This window comes from Hemicordylus capensis, chromosome 7 (genome assembly GCF_027244095.1).
Source record: "Hemicordylus capensis ecotype Gifberg chromosome 7, rHemCap1.1.pri, whole genome shotgun sequence".
Classification (NCBI taxonomy): Eukaryota; Metazoa; Chordata; class Lepidosauria; order Squamata; family Cordylidae; genus Hemicordylus; species Hemicordylus capensis.
In genome coordinates this window covers 26,499,370-26,523,540 of record NC_069663.1, presented here as the reverse complement: position 1 = coordinate 26,523,540, position 24,171 = coordinate 26,499,370, and the positions used below count along the sequence as shown (strand labels likewise).

The 24,171-nt window shown below is 51.4% G+C and overlaps 2 protein-coding genes across 2 annotated transcripts; both read left to right on the top strand.

Annotated features, from left to right (window-relative positions):
* The first annotated feature begins 1,667 nt into the window (after nt 1-1,667).
* Nucleotides 1,668-8,714, top strand: ECH1 (enoyl-CoA hydratase 1). The gene is made up of 10 exons (XM_053268786.1): nt 1,668-1,885; nt 2,473-2,650; nt 3,150-3,238; nt 4,380-4,504; nt 4,585-4,633; nt 5,572-5,636; nt 5,806-5,876; nt 6,286-6,357; nt 7,127-7,277; nt 8,288-8,714. Exons 1-10 carry the CDS (start codon nt 1,840-1,842, stop codon nt 8,390-8,392), a joined length of 951 nt encoding a protein of 316 aa, XP_053124761.1. The 5' UTR covers nt 1,668-1,839; the 3' UTR covers nt 8,393-8,714.
* A 5,776-nt stretch (nt 8,715-14,490) lies between these two features.
* On the top strand, nt 14,491-23,900 carry LGALS4 (galectin 4). Its single transcript, XM_053268120.1, has 10 exons — nt 14,491-14,665; nt 17,646-17,734; nt 18,523-18,724; nt 18,985-19,125; nt 19,679-19,717; nt 20,366-20,401; nt 21,687-21,716; nt 21,850-21,938; nt 22,472-22,634; nt 23,636-23,900. Exons 1-10 carry the CDS (start codon nt 14,621-14,623, stop codon nt 23,780-23,782), a joined length of 981 nt encoding a protein of 326 aa, XP_053124095.1. The 5' UTR covers nt 14,491-14,620; the 3' UTR covers nt 23,783-23,900.
* The last annotated feature ends 271 nt before the right edge of the window (nt 23,901-24,171 follow it).

The following is a 24,171-nucleotide window of genomic DNA, read 5'->3' as shown; positions in this document are numbered from 1 at the left end:
CTCTGGCTGTGAATATTGGGCATGGTAGTGTCCTTCCTGAGCTTGCTTAGATTTCTGCGAAGACCCCCAAGTGCAGTATTTGGGGTGGATGTGCATGTGCACAAGTATTGGTGGTATCTGACCTTTTGGGGGAGGAAGAGTCTGGCTGTATAGTGATATGTGACACTTATTATACGTGGTATAAAGAAGAGGGAGGGAGCTCTCCCTTAAGAACTCTCTGGGGGAATGGCTACACTTGCCAGTATTCCGAGTTTCCCTTAAGGGAGTCCAGCACTGGGCACAATGGGCATGGTTGTCTCCACGTGTTGCCATCCTGACTGTAGGGGTTCTTCAACTTTGACCAATGCTGGCAGAGTCAGGAAGCTCCACTTAGGGTTGATGGGAGCCCCCACTGGTAGCTGGGCCTTATAATGAAGAGTGCAGCTCTAGTGTGCCCATGGGAGAGGCGAGCTAGTCTTGTGGTAGCCAGCATGACTTGTCCCCTTAGCTAAGCGGGGTCTGCCCTGGTTGATGTGTGAGCCCTGAAAGAGACTCCCCTTAAGGGTTGGAGCTGCTCTGGGAAGAGCATCTAGGTTCCAAGTCCCCTCTCCCTGGCAGCATCTCCAAGATGGGGCTGAGAGAGATTCCTGCCTGCAACCTTGGAGAAGCGGCTGCCAGTCTGTGCAGACATCACTGAGCTAGCTGCTAGATGGACCAACGGCCTGACTTCAGTATATGGCAGCTTCTTACGTTTCGAAGAATCAAACTGAGGAAGGCCTGATATGTGGAGTGCTCTCATGGTCACTAGTCTGCACTAGCACCATTTCTTGTCTTTTACTACTACATGCAAGAAGACAAGTACAGATGTCTGCTAAAAAATCCAAATGATCAACACAACTAGGCTGCTTGCATTGAAGAATCACTATTCCTTCTGCTATTTGCTGTCTTGGGAGGACTTGGGATGTGTTAGGAAAGGCTTGCGGGGTGGGGGGGAAGGGTACTCATGACTCCATTAAATCCATTCTCTTTCCGATGCCAAAGGGTCAGGGTGAAGTCACTCCGTCCAATGCTAACTTCAAGAACTAGTCATTGAATGCTGCAAAGATTTAGGCTTGCTGCCCAAGTGGTGTTCATAGCCTGCCTGCTCTTGTTCTTAAAACGGTGGCCTCTAAATGCGTGAGAAGTCACTAGAAGGAAACCCCGGTGCCTGCTCGGAGGCGCATGGATGGGGCGTGCAGGCAGATGAGGAGGCAGCCAGCAGGAGCTGCGCTTCCAAGCAAGCCCCGAGGGGGAAACGGGCTGGCAAGCTTGATTCCCCTTCTTCAGGCCACTGTGCACATTAACTAATAGCAGTAGCAAAGTCTTCAGCTGGGATGGGAGACTAAATGATCTCAATCTCGAAACGCAATAAGCCGCAGGTGGGTGTGGGCTGCCTCCTGCCCAGTTTCACAATCCTCCTGCTGTACGGCAGGCAGGCAAAGCCCCAGTAAAGACCAAGCAGGAGGCAAGCGGCTCGCAAAGGGAGGAAGGGAGCCGGGCGCGCAAGCGAGAGCTCCCCGCGGAAGCCCAGCAGGTCCAGCAGCCGCACAGCGAGCCCGGAAGTCTCGGGTTGGGACTAGGGAGGCGCTCTAGCATCTCTCCCTCTCTATGGCCTCCCGCCCAGGTACTTCCGCCCGGGGGCCATCTTTAGGGCGGGAGGGCTTCGCTCGTCCTTCAGTCTGGTGGTGATGTCGTTGCGGGCGGTCAGCTGAAGGTGGGAAGACGCTCTAGGCTTCCTGTGCTCGCTGGCGGGACCACACAACACAGACAGACAGACAGACGCAACTTAGCTTCGCGGAGACGCGGACAGCTCGGGCGCCCATGGTGGGGGCTGCAGGCACCGTCTTCAGGGGGCTGCTGAGGAGACGTGAGTGTGGGAGGGGCCTCCCGCCTCCTCCTCCTCCTCCTCCCCCCCAGCCTCCCCACTTCCTCTTCTCCCTAGCTATCTAGAGCCCCCCGCCCCATGCCTGCATGCATGCCTTTTCTCCCCCACTCCCGCCTGGACCCCTCTTCCTATCTTGCTCCTCTCTCTTATTCCCCCTCCCCTTATTATCTTGCTCCCCCCCCCATGTCCCCTGCTGCCTCGCTTTCCTCTCTCCATATTTGGGTCCTCTGCTCCTCTTGCTTTCCTCCCCCACCCAGCACCCCCTTCCCCCATTGACTTCCCCCACTACTCTTAATCCTAAATGGGGGTGGGGTGGGGTGGCTGGCTGTGTTAAAAGGTGAAACGAAACTCGGCAAAGGCAAATGCAGGAGTTGCCAGCCAGCAGGTCTTCTCTGCCCTGCCTCCAGCCACGTCACTGGGAGGGTGCCCAGTCCTTGGCGTGGGCTTGGAAGGAGAGACCTTGTGTCTGGACCCCCTTTATATTCTTTTGCTCACACCCCTTCCTGGTTAGGCTGAAGGGAGCAGGGGCGCTGCTGCTGCTGCTGCTAACAATGCGCACTTGCTCCCAGATCTGTCCCTCCGCAAGACTCCCTGGCTCGGTTTAAGGCAAATGTCCTCGCAGCAGGAGAAGCGTGACTACCTGGACAGCTATGAGACCCTGAAGCTGACCCGGGTGCGGGACAAAGTAATGCATGTGGAACTCAACCGGCCAGACAAAAGGAATGCTATGAATGCTGCTTTCTGGAGGTAAGTGCAGTGACTTCAGGACCCGAGGTGTGTGTCCTAGGGGTTACTTTGGAGAAGCGGAGATGCTCTTATAGCAGCAAGGGACAGCATGAAATGAGGATGGTTTAAAAGACCTGTTAGGTGAGATGAGAGCTGGTCTTGTGGTAGCAAGCATGACTTGTCCCCCTAGCTAAGCAGGATCTGCCCTGGTTGCATATGAAAGGGAGACTGTGTGTGAGCACTGTAAGATGTTCCCCTTAGGGAATAGAGCCTAGTTCCCTCCCTGGCAGCATCTCCAAGAGAGGGATGCTTGCCTGGAACCTTGGAGAAGCTGCTGCCAGTCTGTGTAGACAATACTGAGCTAGATAGACCAATGGTCTGACTCGGTATACAGCAGCTTCCTAGGTTCCTATGTATGTGTCTGGACCTGTTTCTGTGTTATGACAACCGTGGCTTCTCCCTGTTTTCAAGTTGGCATCAGGTGCTGGCAACCCTCTTGCTTTTCTGTTTCTTGTCATAGGGAGATGGTAGAGTGCTTCAACAAGATTACTGAAGACACTGAATGCCATGCGGTGGTGATATCGGGTGCTGGGAAAGTCTTCACTTCAGGTACGTCTCTACCGTGTCTTCCCCCCCACCTTAGTTGTCTCTTCTCTCCCCCAGCCCCCCAATTAAAGCACCCCAAACAGTTTACCTTTTCCTCGTGGGGAAGGTGTTTCAACCCCTGATCATTTTGTTTGCCCTTTTCTGGCTCTGCATTTTCCTTTCTGAGATGTTCCTGCCCCCATTTTCTCTCTTCTAGTTGGGGAATAGGGCCATAACTGAGTGGTAGAGCACCTGCTTTGTGGGCAGAAGGTCCTGGGTTCACTTACTGGCAGCATCTCCAGGTAGGGCTGGGAGAGACTCCTGCTCGAAACCTTGGAGACCCGCTGCCAGTCAGTATAGACTGTCCTGAACTAGAGGGACCCAAGGGTCTGGCCTAACATAAGGTAGTATCCCCTGTTCCTAGTTCTACTACCCTTAGCGACCATACATTCTCCTCTCTTAAATGTTGTATAGTGGGTAGAATGCTGGATTTGGACGGGGATTTAAATCCCAGATTATCTGGATTCAGTGACGGCCATCTGGAATTTAAATTCCAGATGGCCATCACTGTATCCATACATTCCTTGGGAATAATTGCAATGTAGTATATCCCTTGCTTAGAGAATATCAACTAAATCAGGTACTCAGCCTTGGGTCCCCAGATGCTGTTGGACTACAGTTCCCATCATCCTCCACCATGATGGCCTTTGGCCCCTGAGATAGGCTTTTTTTTAAGGCAAGTTGCCAGCCCTCACAATATGGAATCTGAATGTATGGATACAGTTCTTTAAGGTGAAATGTAGATTTCCTGCTGCGAGTAATGGGGGGAAATAAACATGGTTTGTTTTTGGGTGGGCTGGATTGGAAAGAAGGTGTGTGGAGGAGAAGCATTTCAGTACCTTTGAGCTAACATCTGCTTCCCTGCTGGGCAGAACTCTGGACGGACACACACACACGTACTGAGCTGCTTTTCTTCTTTATTTAAAACTGATGTTAGGTATACAATGAGTAACTTCCAGGCAAAGTTAGTGATTGTGGGGAATGGAGGCATTTTCCTGGGTCCGGGTGGCGGGGGTGGAGGGCGGGATGTCGTAAGCAGCCCTGAGCCCATTGGAATGGAGCAGAATGGCAACGCAGCCCAGTCAAACCATGTTGCCTCCTCAAGGCATCGACCTGATGGAGATGGGCAGTGTCTTCCTGATGGTGGAAGGAGATGACGTGGCCCGCAAGGCCTGGAACTCTCGCAAGATAATCCGAGAGTATCAAGAGACCTTCACAGTGTTGGAGAAGGTGAGCGAGGCCAAGCCAGGGATGGGCTGCCTTGCCGAGAGATGGGCTTCCTGCAGCTAACTTACTCTCTGCCTCTTTAGTGCCCAAAGCCGGTCATCGCTGCCATCCACGGCGCCTGCGTTGGAGGAGGTGAGCCTTGCCACGTGGAGACTCTCCCAACACCAGAACCAGGGGTCTTCCCATGAAACTGTGATAGCCAGGAGATTTCGGACTGAAAAGGCAGCTCTTTCCCCACGCGTTGCAGAATTCATCTATAGAATCCTCTGCCATGGGATGTGGTGATGGCCACCAGCTTGGATGGCTTTAAAAGGGGCTTAGATAGATTCATGAAGGACAGGTCTAGCAATGGCTACTAGTTTGATGATTATGGGCCACCTCCAGCCTCAGAGGCCAAGATGCCTCCGAATACTAGTTGCAGGGGAGCAGCAGCAGGAGAGAAGCAGCATTCCTTCTAAGGCATGCGCATGTGTGCACAAGCTTTTTGATGTCCACTCAGTTAATTTTATATCCTACTCAGGTTGAATCAGGAAGGCCCTGTCCTGAATGCATATATGCACACACTGCCTTGAGACTGCCATCCAGAAGAAAACTCCTTCTGTGCGCAGATGAAAAAAATTAGAGCACTGGAGAGACGGCATGCCCTCGCCTCTTGCCTGTGGGCATCTGGCGGGCCACTCCGTGAAACAGGGTGCTGGACTAGATGGGCCTTCTTGGGCCTGATGCAGCAGGGCTCTTCTTGTGTTCTTCTCATTCATCCGATTCTGTCCACAGCAACTTGGTATGTGCCGATGTTGCCCAGCTGCTCTTGCTGTTTTGGCAGGCGTCACCACAGGCTTTCAAGCCTCTCTTCGCCTGAGGGGTAGCAGCTAGCTGTTCTTCTCATAAAAGAAAGGTGGAGATTCCCTGCAGGGCTGTTTGATCACATCCTGCACCCCCTTGGCATTGTCCGCGCACAGCCCCAGATATGGGAGTGCGCCTAAAGACACACAGGCCCCGACATACTCCCGTTGAATTCCCTTTGGATGCTGCAGTATGAACGGCACTGTTGGCTATGTTCCCCTTTACAGGTGTGAACCTCATCTCGGCCTGCGATATCCGCTACTGTGCCCAGGATGCCTGGTTCCAGGTTAAGGTGTGTGTCAGGAGGGGTGCTTTAGTGCCTTACTTTCCCCTGACCTGGTGCTCCTGTCCCCCACAACGCACCTGCCCCCAACCCATAATTTCAGTCCGCAGAGCTCTGACATTTTCCTTCCCCCTCCCACGATATCTAAACATGTTCCCCACCCCACTTCTACTTGTAGGAAGTAGATATTGGGATGGCAGCTGACGTTGGAGCTCTACAACGCTTACCACGGATCATTGGCAATCGGAGGTTAGTGCTTGATTTCATTTCAGCTTGGGCCCCTTGTTCCCTTCCTCGTCTAGAGGAATGCAGACACCCAAGGCAGGAATTGCAGCTCTTTCTGGTTCTGAGGAGCAGCTGCATTCATGCTGTCTCTGCAGTAGGAGAGCCTGTGGGCGTGAGGGCAAGCTAGATCCCAGAATTCCATGCCCTGAATGCAAGAAGACCCATCGGCACGTAGCATGTGCTGCATAGGACTGTGGGAAGCCAGCTTTGCCTGGAACAACCACTGAGTTACAAGGAGGAGTGGAAGCCTTTGGAGCAGGTGTGGGAAGCAGGCTGGCTCATCCTGCAGGCAGCTCTTCCTCCTTGGAGAAAACCACACACCCTCCTCCATTAACGTCACTCTCTTGTCTTGGTGTCTCCCTTGCCTTTCCAGCCTGGTGAACGAGCTGGCTTTTACTGCCAGGAAACTGATGGCTCCAGAGGCCGAGAGCAGTGGCTTGGTCAGGTAGGTGGGCCTTTAAATGTATAGCCTTCCTTGGTCTTTTAGTTGTCTGGGCTGATAATGCTACTTATCATGCTGGGCATGCTGCGCTCTCTTGAGCGAGGTTGCTCCCCTGTCTCCAAGGGGTTGGGCAATTCTCCGCCTTGCTGTGGGGACAAGCTAAAATATTGGTTACTTTTTAATACAGGAACAAGAACGTAAAATTAACAAGAGGCAGTCCTCCTTCAGGCAAGCTTTGCTAACCTTGCTCTTGCAAGATGTTGGAGCGACTGCTAGCTTAGATGGTGTCAGAAAAGAGCTAGATTGATTTGCAGAGAAGAGGCCTGTCCTTAGTAATTGGGCAGGAAAGGTGATTTAATACATCTTATAAACCAGTAAAAGGTTTTCTCTCTCCTTGCTACCAAAAGGTCTGTCAATTTCACTCCTGCGTTTGGCAAGACAGGTCAAGCCAGTTCTCTAGGAAACTGACTATTATTTAACAAGGGTCCTAAGATGAGGGAAAGAGTGGCTACTTTGCTGATTGGCTTTAAACAGAAAGCTGATGTAATGGATTGGACTCTTGTTGTTTGTGGTGGTTGGTGGTTGGGGTGGTGCGGGGTGGTAGGGTGTTGTGTTGGTGGTTGTGACAGCTGTTGTCTTCATGCCCCACTTGTGGGCTTGCTGCAGGCCAGTGTGCTGGAGCTGGTGGGCTTTTGATCAGACCCAGAAAGGCTCTCAACCCATTAGGTCAGAGGCATCCCCACCTTGACCATCCATTCCTGCCTTTTCGCAGCCGTGTGTTCCAAGACAAGGAGGCCATGATGCAGAGTGCCTTTGACTTGGCCGCCGAGATCGCCAGCAAGAGCCCGGTTGCCGTGCAGGGTACCAAAGTGAATCTTATCTATTCCAGAGATCACCCAGTGCCTGAAGGCCTGAGATACATGGTGAGTGGTGGGCAGGCTTGATGAGTGGAACACCAGCACTTGCGTGTGGAAGGTCATAGGAACACAGGACGCTGCCACCTACTGAGTCAGACCCTTGGTCCGTCTAGCTCAGTATTGTCTACCCAGACTGGCAGCGGCTTCTCCAAGGCTGCAGGCAGGAGTCTCTCTCAGCCCTATCTTGGAGATGCTGCCAGGGAGCGAACTGGGAACCTTCTGCATGCAAAGCAGACACTCTTCCGCTGATCTGTGCCCCATCTCCTAGTTTTAATGCCAGGTTTCTGTAAGGAGGGGATCTCGGGTTAGCCGTGCTGGGAAGGATCTTGGAGAGCTGTTGTCTGCCAGAGTAAACCAGCGGTCCCCAACCTTGGATCCCCAGCTGTTAGATTGCGACTCCCATCATCTCCAGCTGCAGTGGATGATGGGAGTTGTGGTCCACCATCATCTGGAGATCCAATATTAGGAGCGCCTGAGCTAAACAATCCTGGGCTGAATTGTTTCCAGATGAAGGCACTCCTGACCGCCTGCAGAGGTGTATCGCCCTTGTCCTGTTTAGCAGCTCGGGCAAAGGGCAGCATTCGGCTGGTGCAGAATCCTGGAATTTCAGAGCAGGCTTACCCAACAGTGTGCACAGATTGCTTGCTGAGACGACACAGAAACTTTAGCTGCCTGGGCTCCTACAGCATTGCTGTTGCATTGGAAAACCTCGAGTTTTGCTTCCCAATCTGCAGTCAAGAAAAGAGAGATCATCAAGGGAGGAGGAAGGAATTACAGGAAATTATGAACTGGTGAGGGGAGCAACCCATGGAAATGTGCTCCTTCTGACCCCCCTAGATTGGCACATCAGGAGCCCCCTTTCCCCCGCTGTCCCTCCCCAAACTGAAATTGTGAAATGCTGGCAACGTGTGTCAAGGGCCCCAGGCCGTTGTGGCTGTGGGTGGTGGGAATTCAAGTCCAGCCTCTCCCTCTGTCTCCCTTCCACTCTGACCCCCCCACCGCGTTCTGTCCTCCAGGCCACCTGGAACATGAGCATGCTGCAGACGGAGGATGTCCTCAAATCTGCTCAAGCTGCCATGGAGAAGAAGACTCCTAAGCAAGTTGTGTACTCCAAGCTGTAGCTGCGCCATCTTGCTTTAGGAGGAAAGCGTTCCCCTCCGCCTGCTGTGCACATGGGTTAGACTGGACTCCTGGCCTTTGCAAGAGGAGGGGGTACAAGTGCCTTGGGATGCTGGCCCAGCTGTGCATCCCTTTCAACAGCTGGGCTCTGCCTCGGGGAGGGGGCTGGGATACCCACGTTTGTTTTCAGGGAGGGCAGAGACTAGAGGCCTGTCTTCTGAACCCTGGTGCTTTTTGAACAAAGGAAGGTTAGTGGTGGCAGAGAAATTTGTGAGGAGGAGAGAAGATTTATTCACTAGAGATTAAAGGCTGCTTTATAATGCTCTGGAGTGTGTGTGTGTGTTGGTTCATCCCTTCCTTTAAAAAGGTTTACAGACTCCTTTTCCAAAATTGCTGGAAGCTGTTTACAGAAACATAAAGCCATAAAAGAAAAGGCCAAACAGTCAATCATCATTATTACGGTCCAAGACCAGCATAAGAGAGAACAGTAAAGCATGATTCAAATAATAATAAAATAAAAAACAAATTATGGAACTATAAAAACAAATTATAGAACGACCAAATTACAACTCCCCTTCCTCCTGGTGAAGGCTGCAGTCCATGGCAGGGATACCTGGGAGTAAGCAGCCCCGTTGAACCCAGAGGGGGTGGCCGCTGCTGCTGCTTCCGCTTTTCAACAAAAGTTCCCAAAGCAGTTTACATAAATAATAATAGACTGATACGAAGGTCCCCTGTCCTAAAAGGGCTCTCAGTCTAAAACCAGATACAAGGTAGACACCACCAGCAGCCACTGGAGGGATGCTTTGCTAGGGTTAGATAGGGCTAGTTGCTTTTCCCCTCTGTTAGCTGGAGTCCGTCGTCTTTCTGAGTAGGCTGCACATCCTCCTTGTTGGTATCCATTAACCCAGAGTGGGTGGTACTGTGTGCTTTGGCAAAAAATGCATAAATATTTTGCCCCACATCTGCTTCTGTGGTTCAGGGTTAACCTAGCCTGAACATTGCAAATATTGTGGCTTTTTTGTTTGGATAATTTCTTCTCTTCCTGGTCGTTAAACAAAAGGGAGCTGTGCAGGATACTGAGACTCTGAAATGTCTGGTAATCTTCTTCAAGCATTTTCTCCCCCTTGCCTCCTATCATCACAGCAGTAAGGGCTATACTGTTTTTAAAAAGAGAGATAGACAATCAATTTCTTGGGATGCTGATGTATATAGCCAGTGCCAAATTCTGTCCTGCAGCCTTTGTGTAGAACCCAGCCCTGCCCTTAATTCTCTATGGTCTCCTCTGTTTGGGAGCTGAGACCAGGAAAGATTAAACCAGTGACAACCAGGGCATGCAGCAGAGGTCTAATTATAATAACACACTTTATTTGTTAGCTGCCCCATAAATAACAGACCTCCCAAAAGGTGAACAAATCCAAAATACAATACAAATCAGCTTAAAAATTCATTTTAAAATTAGTTACAAATCAGAATCAAATCTGAAAAACCTGAATTTAAAAGCCATGGGTGAACAAAAAGGTCTTTACCTGGCATCTAGAAGAGCAAAGTGGTGAAGCCAGGCGAACCTCGCTGGAGAGGCTATTCCATAAACGGGGTGCTACCACCAAAAAAGCCCTTTCCCTGGTTGGTAGCCGCCCCCCTCACTTCGTTTGGCTGGGGCATGTGGAGGAGGGCCTCCAAAGAAGATCTTAAAGTGTGGGTAGGGACATATGGGGCAAGGGCTCTCTCAGGTAACCTGGTCCCAAGCCATTTAGGGCCTTCAAGGTTGAAACCAGCACTTTGAATTGGGCCTGGAAATGGACTGGGAGCCCCTGCAGCTGATGAAGCACTGGAGTGATGTGCTCAAAACGTCCAGTCCCAGTTAATACTCTTGCAGCCCTATTTTGTACCAGCTGCAGTTTCCAGACCCTTTTCAAAGGCAGCCCCACATACAATGCACTGCAGTAATTCAAGCGAGAGGTGGCCAGAACATGAGTCCCTGCTGCGGCCAAGCTCTCTCTGTCCAGGTACGGTCGCAGTTGGCGTATCAGCCGAAGCCGATAAAAGGTGCTCCGAGCCACAGAGGCCACTTGAGCCTCTAGAGACCGTGCTGGATCGATGAGCACCCCCCAACTGCCAACCTAGTCCTTCCGGGGGAGAAGTGCAACCCCATCTGGGACCGGCTGGACATCCTTCACCTGGGCAGAGGAACCACCGACCAGCAGTACTTCTGTCTTGTCTGGACTGAGTCTCCGCTGAGTCACCCACATCCAGTCCATTACTGCATCCAAGCACCAATTCAGGACAGTCACAGCCTCACCTGCATCGGATGAAAGAGAGAGATACAACGGCGTGTCGTCTGCTTATTGATGACACTTCAGGCCAAATCTCTCATGACCTCTTCCACTGGTTTCATGTAGATGTTAAACAGCAACGGGGGAAAGAATGGAACTCACATAACTGCCAAGGGGTTGAGCAGTCAGTCTCCCAGCACCACCACGTCTTGGGAACGGGCCTCAAGTTAGGAGCAGAACCACCTCCAAACAGTGCCTATTACACCCAGCTCGGCCAATGTATCCAAAATGATACCATGGTCAATGGTATCAAAAGCCACCGAGAGATCCAAGAGGTCTCTCCCCCTCTCTGCATAGGTCATCTTACAGGGCAATCAAAGCAGTTTCTGTTCCAAAGCCGGGCCTGAAGCCTGATTGAAAAGGATCTAGTTAGTCTGTTTCCTCCAAGAGTGTCTGGAGCTGGTCAGCCACAGCAGGGATGGCCAAGCAGGGATTAGAACCTGGGTCTCCCTGACCTACATTCAACCCTAACCACTATGCCACACCCTTGGGGGGTTTTTGGCTGCAGAAGGTCCCAGGTTCCATCCCCAGCACTTCCAGTTAAAAAGAAAAGTCACACTCCGAGCCCTTCTAAAGCTGCAGCCATCCGGAGTAGATCAGGGGTTCTCAGTCTTGGGTCTCCAGATGTTGTCAGACTAAAACTCCCACCCTCCCCAGCCCACCGTCTCAACCATGGGGGCCCAAGGTTGAGAGCCCCTAGAGAAGACGAGAGTATTGGATGAATGTTCTGACTCGGGAAGGATGTGCTAGCTTCATATCTTCATCCCGTCGGCTGTCTGAAAGTGGCCACCAAGAGGCAATTCCTGGATAGAACCAAGGCTTAAAATATCTGCACTCTTGACGGATCCTTCTGCTGATGTAGGCACAGCCATTCCTTCCCTGCTCCTACATAACTTGCAGTATCAAAATAGGTTAAAAACGTCAAAACTCCTTCATAGGAAGGCACATAGGAAGCTGCCATATACTGAGTCAGACCATTGGTCTATCTAGCTCAGTACTGTCTTCACAGACTGGCAGCGGCTTCTCCAAGGTTGCAGGCAGGAATCTCTCTCAGCCCTATCCTAGAGATGCTGCCAGGGAGGGAACCTGAAACCTTCTGCTCTTCCCAGAGCGGCTCCATCCCCTAAGGGGAATCTCTTGCAGTGCTCACACATGGAGTCTCCCATTCATATGCAACCAGGGCGAATCCTGCTTAGCTAAGGGGACAGGTCCTGCTTGCTACCAGAAGACCAGCTCTCCTCTTCAAGGCCAGCCAAGTGGCTAGATCCTGGAAACCACCCTCTAAGGATGAGGCTTGGAGGCTCTCTTCTCCCCCAGGGCCACTCCACCTGCTGGTGTCCAGCAGATAGGAATCTGCTTGTGTACATAGCTGATAAGTGAGGGTTAGCAAACAGCCATAAAGATCTAACTGATGAGGCTAAAGGGCAATTCTGTTCCGCTCATGCTTGGCATAGGGCAAACTGCGGGGGTGGGGGAAGCATGCATGGAGACACATTGGCGGGTTGCATGGAGAAAGTTTCGCTGCATGTGCCACTTGTACCCCCTCTAAAACAGAGCCGTATGTGTCTCCCTGGGTCTTTTTTAGAGATGCAATTCTGGGAGACCCAAGGCTAGGGAATGCCTGCTCTGAGCCTCTGTTCGAGGCTGTGCACATCAGTTTAAGAGCTTGTGGCATCCAGTGTTAGGGTCACAGAGACAAAAGTCGGGAAAAGAAAGAAACCTCCCAACGAGAGCAGAAGCTCGTCTGGGGAAACCTCGGGCCAAGACCACCGTCCTTGATGCAGGGACTGTGGGAACATGAACTGAAGCAACGCACTTCTGCTCCTTGCGATGTTTCCTTACTTTTTCAAACGTTTATGTTTGGATATTTTCGCACAATGTTAGAAAAGCCCCGTGTGCTCCCCGCCCCCAGTGGTAAGTGACCAGTCGTGCCATATGCATGCATCAAGGAAATGCAAGTTTAAAATAAAACAGTCCGGGAGGGGCAAAACAAATCTCTTGCACCCACCTGAGCAACTCGGCCCTTTGATACTCCAGCATAAAGGCTTCCATCAAACTAGAATCTAAAATATCACATGTTCAGGTGGGAGCAAGCTATGTGAGTCGGAGAAGGACCTTTCTTCCTCCCGCCCCTGCAAACAGAGCTGGCTCCGAGGCCTGGGCGTTGCCCCCTGGGTGCTCAGCTCCGTCTCCCTGCACCATCTGACAGTCCAGAGTCCAACAGGTAGGGCGTTGCCTCCATTTATGAGCCTCGGCCATCCCTTCCCCTGTCCTTTGCACCCTCTCGCCTGTCCCCAATGGCTATGGCCCCCTCCAAGGTGGTTCCCATGGAGATCCCCCCCCCATCAACCGAGGCTCCAGGGTTGTTTGCTGACCGTTCGGTGTGCCTGAACGGCCCAGCCTCAACAAACAGCACACCCATCTATTACACCCTGGGATGGTAGCATTAGGGTTTTATTGCCCTCATTTCCTGCAAGGTGTGATGGTCTCACCCAGACAGGGCCTACTCTGCCAGGCTGATGTGTAAGAGTAATGGGGCTGATTAGCCTTGGTAGATTACTTGGGTCCAGAGTGGACAGTTGTGTTCAGTGCCAGGGCTTAACCCCAAGAATGTAATAAAAGGGCTCGTGTGCATGTACAGAGTTTCCTTCCCTCTCTAGGATGCAGGGGAAAGGTGAAAGCCAGAGCTTAGCTCAGTGGGCACTCAGGCTCTGGATCTATCCTCATAATGAGTAGCCTCTGGGCATATGCAAAGTTTCCCTCTCTTTCACTGCTGAGTGACTATAGCCACACAACTGGCAGTCTGGAGCAAGGTTTCTATGCCTGTTTAAGGCCTGGTGAATCTTGTCTGAGAAACTGGGCACAGAGAAGGATCTTGCTGTTTGGAATGAAATTTGAGCACCTCCTGTGGAACTTCCATGTCCTTTCAAAGGTTTCCTGCCGGAATACTTTGCCTTGGGCCCTGGCTTGCCTTCTGTGGTCACTTATTGTTCTTTGTTTCATACAGCTACAGTACATTTGCTTTCATGGTACTTCTCAGTGGTGATGGATATGCACTCTGCACGTGGACAGAGGTGCCCTTAAGTCGGCTTGGTTGGCATCTATCCAAATCCTGAGGCTCAAGCACCTCTTCTGTCAGGTGCCTCTTGCCTTCTGAGAACTGCACCAGATACCTAAACTATGTGTGTGTAATTGTTACACTCACGCATTCCAAAATCTCTCCCACCCCCACTTTTAATTAAACCAGTTGGCTCCCACATTCCACATCAAAGTTGACTGCAAAATACGCCTGCATATCTTTAGCATTGAGATTGCAGTTCAGAAGTTTCGCAAGCCTTTTGCCCTCACCATCTCTCGACCTGCCCCATCCCTTTTCTTTTTTAAAACCCGTTGCCCCAGCTCCTGCGTTTTGGCTGGCAGAAATCCCACAGGTGAAGCTTTCACCTCGCATGGAGGTCGAGTGATAGCAACAGCTTCGCCTGTGAGATATCTGCATTCCTGGGTGGTGGTAAGAGCTCAGGAATGGCCAAACTTAGCTGGCCATCCTCTGTAGCACACAATAAAATTCCAGGGACCTTTTCTCAGACAGGACAGCCTTTGTTCTAACCACTGGGCCATATAGCATGGGCTTAAATCCTGGGACTTCCCGTCATCAGGGGGAAATAACAAATGCGCTTTCCCGCTGCATCCGTGGGGAGAGACTAGGGTGGGGATGCGGACAGGTGAGTGCAGTGAACTTTCTACCTGCATAGATGGGTGGCCGAGAGCCAACGCCTCGGGGCCCCACCTCTTCCCAAGACATGCTATAAAAATCTCCTGCCAGCTGGGAGCCGTTTTTCTTCAGCCAATCTCGACCCAGTAGTGCTGTCACAGTGCAGAGACGAGATCGCAGGCACCATGAACTTCATGCCGGCACCCGGTTATATGCCAACGTACAACCCGGTAAGTATGGCTTTGTCCTCCTTTTCTCCCTCGACGCTTGGATTTGGGGGCATTCTGAATAACAGCATTAGATGCGTCGTCGTCACTCTGACTCCTCCAGCCTCGAAAAACAACAACACTGCATTGGAATCTTAACATTTTGTACGGATTCATTGCTACGGAAAAAAGTGGGCCACACGGAGGCCATTAAAACAGCCTCTTTTAAAAACTCACTTCAGTTTGCATTGCAAAGCCTCTCTCTGCCCGTAATGGCTGCATTCTTGCATTATTATTATTATTATTTTTACATTTATATCCCGCTCTTCCTCCAAGGAGCCCAGAGCGGTGTACTACATACTTGAGTTTCTCTTTCACAACAACCCTGTGAAGTAGGCTAGGCTGAGAGAGAAGTGACTGGCCCAGAGTCACCCAGCAAGTCTCATGGCTGAATGGGGATTTGAACTCGGGTCTCCCCGGTCCTAGTCCAGCCCTCTAACCACGACACCACGCTGGCTCCTAATAAGTCCCCTTGCTCTAGCAAAGCCATTTGCTACCATTCCAGCTTGTTGCTGGATTAAGAGTTCTGTGTAACTATAAAACGGGCGCAGTTTTGCACAACAAAGAGCTCAGTTCAGAGCCTCCTTCTGAGAAGGGCGGGGGCTAACTTACACTTATATCCTGCCCTAGCACCATGCAGCTGAGGCTATTATACATGGTTCCTTCCCCTCCAGCTGATCCTGCCCTGGTGCTCTAACCACTTATCCACACTGCTTTGGCACAACCAGGTCTAGTGCTCTCCTCTTTCTGGATTGCACCAACTCCAGTGAACACTGGACAAAGGACACCACGACTTCTGCTTCCACCAGCAAGAACTAGTCAGCATTGGCATAATTCCCCCCTCCACCCCGCCCCTGAGCTCCTATGCATGAAGAGATCTGATAAGGGGAACCATCCAACCTTATACAAAATATTCCTTTTGCGATACAGTGACTGAAAGTGGACCAAGGGATACAGGATGTCAGCCGCCTAAACCCTCTTGACCCCAGCCCACTCGCTATTGCACAAGGTGAAATTGATTAATCATTCACAAGTGGGTTCACTTTCCAGATATTTCCATTTTGCTCCAGAAAGATTGGATACAAGGTGCGGGAGCTGGTAGAAGACGGGGAGATTTTCCCTACATTAGCGGTGAGAAAGCAGGTGCTTGAAAATAGTGGGTCAGCTGCAACTTGTGGTAGCAAGCATGACTTGTCCCCTTAGCTAAGCAGGGTCTGTCCTGGTTGCACATGAATGGGAGACTAGAAGAGTACTGTAAGATATTCCCCTTAAGGGTTGGAGCTGCTCTGGGAAGAGCACCTAGGTTCCAAGTTCTCTCCCTAGCAGCATCTCCAAGATAGGGCTGAGAGAGATTCCTGCCTGCAACCTTGGAGAAGCTGCTGCCAGTCTGGGAAGACAATACTGAGCTAGAAGGACCTATGGCTTGACTCAGTATATGGCAGCTTCCTATGTTCCTACGACTTATAAACCAGAAAGCTACAAGGATGCCAGATTTTACCCCAATGCATTGGGCCTTATTCACACATTTCACCTACCGTGTGCAGAATCCTTGTCAAGTGTGCATGTTTACCTGTACACACAGTTCTGTACAGCAAGTCAATCTGAAGACAGATTTGCCTAAAGCTAATCACACAAAATCCTGTGCACCACACCTGAAGAGGCCTTTTCGAGCACTGCAGCCTCCTCAGTCTGATGAGGCTGAAGATGGCTGTGGTGGCCATCTGAGGACTTGTTTGCACCAGAGAAAATCCCACTTTGCCCCCACTTTTCCTGAGTTAAAAAACAACTCGGAGAGGCTTGTAAAAAGAAAAGACTTTAAAAAGTTTTATTCAATTACTGCAGACTACTTCCATCTGAGGCTTTCTAAGATACAGTTAAGAATACTTAGTAGATTCCAAAAACAGGTTATCTTAGGCATGTTAATTGATTAGAGAGTCTTTTGCAAGGCCCTAAGTAGGATGGGCATAGGCTAGTGTTTCTTATTACAATTATGTTGCAGGTAAACTACAATAAAACAGTATCAGGAATATGCAAAACACACACACTAAAGAAATATGTTTCTAACACAAAGTCTGACTAAACAAACCTTTCCCTATATTAATCTTCCCAAAGCCAAAGCCCAGGATTTCTTTCCTTGAACTCACCAACCTCCAGATGAGAATTCAAGCTTCCTGCCCTCCTAACTCTCAAGGATCTGCAGAGTCATTCTCCTGCAGCCAGCCTCCATGGCCACATGTCTTCCTCTGAGCATCTCCAGCCTAGCTTATTTCCTAACAAAGGAATTTCCTCCTTCCTCGCAACAGCTCTCTAGGTCCCACCCACCTGGTGTGCTGATTGGGTGAACCCTGGAGTTCACCAGCCTGTCAGTCAAGATAGCGTTCACTTCCAGTTAACTCTTTAGAGGGAGGGGTGTCTGATCACTACAACTTGTTAAAGAAAGTGTGGGATCCCTGGACTATGCTGACTGGCAGCAGTTTTTCAAGCTTCTCCAGCCTTCCCAGGAGATGCTGCCAGGAATTGGACTGGGGACCTTTGGCATGCAAAGCAGATGCTTTGCCACTGAGCTTCTGTTCATCCTTTGCCCTAGAAGACTGTTTACCTCAACCTCGGACATGCAGAAGCTGTTAGTTATGAGAGAAAGCAGCTCTGCACATGCTCCAGAGCATTCTTCCATACCACTATTAAGATAACTCCTCTGAAGACTTCTACATCTTATTGCTGAGCAAGATCTGAAGCGATAGATCCTTTTCTTTATGAACGTCGATGAGATTTCTCCCCTTGCTGCACTGTAAATGCTATTATGAACAAACATATTTGAGAAGATCTCTCTCTCTCAGATCCAAGATGCATGCTGAAACACTGCGATAATATAATTGTGTGTTGATTTTCGAATTAATTAATTTGGAGTTGCTCAAATCTCCTCCTCCTCCTTCCTGTCTTTCAGCCGCTGCCTTATTCCAAACCGGTGCCAGGTGGGCTCTATCCAGGAATGTCTGTATATGTGCAAGGGACCATACCGCATCATACCAAGAGGTAACGCACCTTCGGGATGGCAGGAATGACACTGAGACACCTTACCTTGGAACTATAGACTCTGCTTTGCAGAAGCTCAGATTCTGCCCTGAGGTTATTGGTAACCTTTCCCACACAAACACATTTTAATGAAAACTCTGCAAAAGACAAAATCTAGTTTCCTAGCCATGCGGGGGCTGGGGTGGGGTGGGGAAGCAAGAAGCTGTACCTTGCCTCTGACTGCTTGAAGTGGCTCTCTACCATCTGAGATCTAGTTTTTACAGTTCTTAGTTCTTAGTTTTTAAAAATAACGTTTAATTTGAAATTTTAAAATCTGCCATTCCGATTGTGGTTTTAGCTTGGATTTTATCTTTATTTGGTTAATGTTATTAGTCTGATGGTACATTGTAACTATTTTATAAATGTTGTAAGCCGCCCCGAGCACTAGTGTACTGGAGGGGCGGGGTATAAATATCTTAACTAAATAACCATAAATAAAAGATTTAATTGTATTGATATTCCACTTCCTGCTGTTAACGACGCTCAAGGCAACATCCACGAGGTTCCCATCCAGGCAGGCACTGAACAGCCCTAGACCGGCTTAGTTTCAGCAAGGAGGTGGCTGCATCATGCACCGTCCGATTACATTGCCAGTCAATGAGGACTAGGAACTTAACTGCTTTCAAAGCAACGCTGCAGTTCTGCCAGATTCCAGTTCAGCTTTGGGGGAAGGGATGACAGGGCCAGGACTAGCACAAACAAATTGCCCCCTGCCCCCTTTTGCCTTCCCTTCCCTCCATCCCTTCCAGGTTCCGTGTGAACTTTGCCTGTGGAGCCCAGGATGGGGCCGACATCGCCCTGCACTTCAACCCCCGCTTTGATGGCAAAGACCAGGTCGTCCTCAACACCTTCGAGGGGGGCAAGTGGCGCAAGGAGGAGCACCACAAGATGCCCCTGAACAAGGGCCAGCAGTTTGAGATCGTCTTCCTGGTGCAGGGTGACCGATACCAGGTTTGTCTGGACAGGCGCCCAAGTGGCCGAGACTGGAGCCCCGTCCGGGGCGGGGCGGGTGTGGAGCTCCCTGCTCTGCCCCGTGCAGGGGTCTCCAGTGCTGCCCTCCCCTTCCGGAAGAGGGCCTGGAGGAGGGAGAGGGGAGTGGGGAGCCGGCCAGTGTCTCCTCCTGGGCCCCGAGGGCCACCCCTGAGCGATGCCCCCGGCTGGGCCCCAGGCCAACCCCCCCCCCCTTGTGCTGGTTTGTGCTTTCCTGCCAGGTCATGGTGAACAGGGGCCACTTCTGCGACTTCAAGCACCGGATCCCGCCGGAGCGGGTGCAGGTGGTGGACACGGACGGCGATCTGGAGCTGCAGTCCATGACGGTGCTGGGAGGAGGAGGCATGTTGATGGGCGGCGGGGTGAGTAGCCCTCCCCGGGGATGGAAGGGTCCAGGTGGGTTTCCCCTGGAGTTCGGCCCTTCCAAGGGGGGTCCTGGAGCTCTGGCCTGGGGCTCTTGGAGCAGCTCTGATGGGGCCCCCACCAGCTTCCCACCTCTTTGTTCTTCGTGTGTTTTCTCTACAGCCAGAATCAGGGCCTCAGGAAGTACCCTGAGTGGCGGGAGGTCAGAGGGAAGCGGAAGACCACCAGAGGGGTGGGGGCAGGCCAGGAAGCAGGCTGCTCCCTATCCCTGGTCCCTAGGGCAGGCGTTCCCAGCCATGAGTCCCGTTGTTGTAGTTGTACTACAACTCCCATCATCCACTGCAGCCAGAGATGATGGGAGTTGTAGTCCAGCACTGTATGGGGACCCAAGGCTGAGAAACTCCTGTCCCAGAGGAATGGGGGAGAGTCTTCTGTGGGGACCCCGAGGCCCAATCCTGTGGCTCCCCCATTCTGGTTGGTTCTGGCCACTCGAACCCGAGTGAGCTCAGCCCACAACCCAGGCCTCACCCTGCGTTTCTCTTGCTGATTTAGGGCATGCAAGCCCCTGCTTATCCTCAGATGGGGATGCCGGTGAGTATCGCAGAGAGGGGATCCTGCCGGGATGGACTCTGGGCCCTCGGGATCGGGCCCTTGACTGTGAATCTCTCTGAACGGTTTGGGTGTGTTGGGTCGGAGTGTTAAACTTGGCCTGTGGTGAGATGCGGCTGCTTCTGGGGAGGAGCAGCCGCTGTTTCATACAGTCAGGCACGCTGCAAATGCCAGAACGAACCCTCCTGATGATCCCAGTTTTCATTTTAAATAATTAAAGGAAGACCAAGTTGCAGCAGCTTTAGGGGTCTGGAAGCCAAGTCCTGGGAGGAATAATTGAGGGAGATGGAGACGAGGAGACCGAACTGGGGTTGGTGGGGTGGGCATATGAGAGCCATCTTCAAACACCTGCAGGGCTGTCGCACAGGAGCAGGCTTGGAGAACCAGTGGGTGGGGATGGCAAGGACGCAGATTTAGGCCAAACCCTCAATCTGCCTGGAGGACCACCTCGGGGCTCTAGGAAGAAGCCGCAGGTCCGCCCCAAGCTTGTAGGCTCCATCCCTTCTGTTTTGCCTCAAGACAACTCCGGACTGCGTCTGGGCTCTGGGTTCAGGTCCTGCCCTTCTAATGATGTGCAACAAGGGTTGATATCATGCAGTCTTCACCTCACAATTCGTCTCTCCCTTTCAGGGCCTGGGTTCTGGGTACCCACCTTCAAACCTCCCCGTAAGTATTCGGAATAGGTGTGGCAGCAGAGAGGGAGGGGTGTATGGATTTCCAGCAGCTAGAATGCTCCTTTAGGGTTACACTTCATCTGAGGCTGGGATGCAGCCACTGAGATGCTGCTTCGTGGAAGAGGCCAACCCCAGCCGTGTCTGTGTGCAGCCTTCCTGATTTCCACCTGTGTCTCGGGGAGTGACGCTCTTCACCTCCATATATGCCATTTGTGGGGGGGTGGCGGCGCAGGGCCTAGATTTGTCCTTATTCTGGGTATCCCAATCTCCCCATAAGTACTTGGGAAAAGTAGACCTCTGGTGGGAGGAGAGAGGCAGGCAAGGGTGTGACTTTCCCAGCATGCTTAAGTGCCTGGAGATTATTAGTCAGGGGTATATGCCATCCCAGCGGTGAAATGAAGCCTCTTCTGGAGAGGAGACACTGCTTTGTATGAGAGAGGTCCTGGCTGAGCTCTTGCTCCTACAGGGAAGGCTGTTTCATTTTCGTTTCATGTTTAATTTGTGTACCTCTTCTCTAAACTGCTGTACTCGCGGTGGTTGATTTACAACCCATAGGAATAAGGACCTAGGAACATAGGAAGCTGCCATATACTGAGTCAGACCCTTGGTCCATCTTGCTCAGTATTGTCTACACAGACTGGCAGCAGCTTCTCCAAGGTTGAGGGCAGGAATCTCTCTCAGCCCTCTCTTGGAGATGCTGCCAGGGAGGGAACTGGGAACCTTTTGCTCTTCCCAGAGCGGCTCCATCCCCTGAGGGGAATCTCTTGCAGTGCTCACACATGTTGTCTCCCATTCAAATGCAACCAGGCAGACCCTGCTTAGCTAAGGAGACAAGTCTCATGCTTGCTACCACAAGACCAGCTCTCCTAATAACCAAGTATAATAAAAACCTCATCCTGTAACAATCCAGTCGAAAGAATTCATAATGAAAAAGATAATTAGAAGCATTTAAATCAACTGAAGCATCAATCAAATGCAATAGTCATCCCGGAGTTCTCAAGCTTGGGTCCTCAGGTAATGCTGGACTACAAATTCCATCATGCCTTTGGCCACTGTGGCTGGGGGTGATGGGAGTTGTAGTCCACAACATCTGGGAACCCAAGGTTTGGAACACCTGGCTTAAAGGTAGTGCAGGAGAGGAACTGAGCAGAGGAAGAAGAGTTGCCTTGATGAGTTACTTATTTCTTCTCAAACATTCGGTTAGGGTTTCCAGGTCAGTCCCAGCACTTCCGCGGACAATCTGTTTAATGACCCCTTCTGGTTTCTTTCTCCCACAGATGATGTCTGCTCCAACTTCCTACCACCCAGTAAGTGCCAGGAGGCTTTGGGACAGCTTGTCTATTTCTGTGTGCAATCTTTGCGTACAGTTGCATGGGGGGTGTGTGATTTGGTCCCCTGCCCCTCCCACATCAAAGTGTGACTTTCCTTGGTTTGTTCCAGCAAGTGCCCCATGTGGGGAACCTCTCCGGAGGGCTGGGCGCCAAGAGCACCATTGTGGTGAGAGGATTCATCCCGCAAGATGCGAAAAGGTATTCCTCGAGGGTCTGTCTGAATGCATTTTGTCAAGAAATGCCAATCAGATCTCCCGGTCGGGGTGGGGGGGAATCGGTTTGATTTAACCACCAGGGATGCAGCTATAACTGGACAATTGAGGGAGGGGATATGTCCCTGCTCGGCCCCAGAGGGAGGCACCCCACTAGTTGAGCAATCACTCTTCTACAGCAAGCATTTTTTTGGGGGGGAGGTGAAAAGGCTGGTGGCTGGGGATGCAGGGGGTGGGCATGGCCCCCCTACACCCCTCCCACATTTCCCCCCCATTTTTTCCATTTTATATCCCACTCTTCCTCCAAGGAGCCCAGAGCGGTGTACTTGAGTTTCTCCTCACAACAACCCTGTGAAATAGGTTAGGCAGAGAGAGACGTGACTGGCTCAGAGTCACCTAGCAAGTCTCATGGCTGAATGAGGATTTGAACTCGGGTCTCCCTGGTCCTAGTCCGGCACTCTAACCACTACACCACGCTGGCTCTTTTAAATCAGAGGTGCTTCTACTTTCCTCTGCCAGCTTCCGGATCAACTTTAAGGCAGGCCCCAGTGACATCGCCCTGCACATTAACCCCCGCATCAACGAGCGCACCGTGGTACGCAACAGCTTCCTGAATGGCCAGTGGGGCAAGGAAGAGCGGGAGCTCTCTTACAACCCCTTCCAGCCCGGAAGGTACTTCGACGTAAGTGTTCCAGTTCCAGCCAGTCCCCGAGGGGTAGCTGCGTTCACCTGCGGCAGCAAAAACAACGAGGCTCGGAGAAGGCCTTAAGAACTGGCACATGGAGTCCAGCCTCTGATGAAGTGGGCTCTAGTCCAAAGAAGCTTCCTGCTGACATTCCAGGGTTGGTTCTTAAGGTGTCCAGTGTCCTTTGGTTTTTACTATGGCAACTACAACGGCTACACCATCATAGATAAGATGGTCCCCAGGTCCCGGAGGACTCGCAGTCGAAAAAGAAATAAAGTAGACCCTAGTAGTGACCGCTGGAGGGATGCTGTGCTGGGGATGGATAGGGACTATTCCAGATCCTAGCTGGCATTGATGTTTAAGTCTCTTATACAGCCAGGCGTCATTGGGGATGGGGAAGTAGAACAGGGAACATAGGAACATAGGAAACTGCCATATACTGAGTCAGGCCATTGGTCTATCTAGCTCTGTATTGTCTTCACAGACTGGCAGTGGCTTCTGCCTCCTGCTGGAAGGGGTGAGACCTGCCTCTCTGGGCACCCTCTCACTAAGGGCTTTAGCATTCAGTGTCATAGGAACAGAGGAAGCTGCCATATATTGAGTCAGACCATGGTCCGTCTAGCTCAGTATTGTCTGCACAGACTGGCAGCAACTTCTTCAAGGTTGCAGGCAGGAACCTCTCAGCCCTACCAGGAGATGCTGCCTGCTAGGGAGGGAACTTGGAACCTTCTGCTCTTCCCAGAGCGGCGGCTCCATCCCCTGAGGGGAATCTCTTCCAGTGCTCACACATCAAGTCTCCCATTCATATGCAACCAGGGCCTACCCATGCTTTAATCCCAAACATCTCAGCTTTTATTATTTGGCCCTTGTGGCCTGGGATGATGGAAGCTGTCGTCCAACAATATCTGGGAACCCAAGTTTGGGAACCCCTGCCCTAAGATGGCCCCTCGCATCTCATTCCCACCCCTCTCTGTTTTCTCCCTCCCTCCCTCCACCAGCTCTCCATCCGATGTGGCAATGAGAAGTTCAAGGTCTTTGCCGACGGGCAGCCCCTCTTCAACTTCAAGCACCGTTACCGCCACTTCCAGAACATCAACACCATTGACATTGACGGAGACGTGGTGCTGTCTTACATCCAGTACTGACCCTGGAGGTGAGGCCGGGAGGGAGATGCTGCCCCCGCTCTTCCCACTGGGCCTTGGGCCTGCCTTGGCTTGTGGGCGAAATGGAATCAAAACGGCAGCTTCAATAAATCATTTTATTTAGGAAGGAGAGTCTCGCTTCTGTGTACACCTGTGGTCGTCTCTCTGAATGAGGAGTGACAGGCCTCCGGGTAATGGGCCAAAATCAAAAGAGGGCCAGTTCTTCTCTGCATGGCTTGAGAAAGTTGCCCTCTGCTTGGCTGCAATATTCTCAGCCACCATGACATGACACGGCACAGTGATTTCCTCCAGAGGGCACAGGGTTTTTAACAGGTGCCCGACGACAACAACAAGAAATATGTATATACCGCTTTTCAACACAAGTTTCCAAA

Bases quoted from the DNA above. Each gene is read 5' to 3' on its own strand.
- ECH1 (XM_053268786.1), top strand. From the start codon at position 1,840: ATGGTGGGGGCTGCAGGCACCGTCTTCAGGGGGCTGCTGAGGAGAC. The intron at 2,651-3,149 runs GTAAGTGCAGTG...TTCTTGTCATAG, and splicing joins ATGAATGCTGCTTTCTGGAG to GGAGATGGTAGAGTGCTTCA. The intron at 3,239-4,379 runs GTACGTCTCTAC...TGCCTCCTCAAG, and splicing joins TGGGAAAGTCTTCACTTCAG to GCATCGACCTGATGGAGATG.
- LGALS4 (XM_053268120.1), top strand. From the start codon at position 14,621: ATGAACTTCATGCCGGCACCCGGTTATATGCCAACGTACAACCCG. The intron at 14,666-17,645 runs GTAAGTATGGCT...CCTGTCTTTCAG, and splicing joins ATATGCCAACGTACAACCCG to CCGCTGCCTTATTCCAAACC. The intron at 21,939-22,471 runs GTATTCCTCGAG...TTCCTCTGCCAG, and splicing joins ATCCCGCAAGATGCGAAAAG to CTTCCGGATCAACTTTAAGG.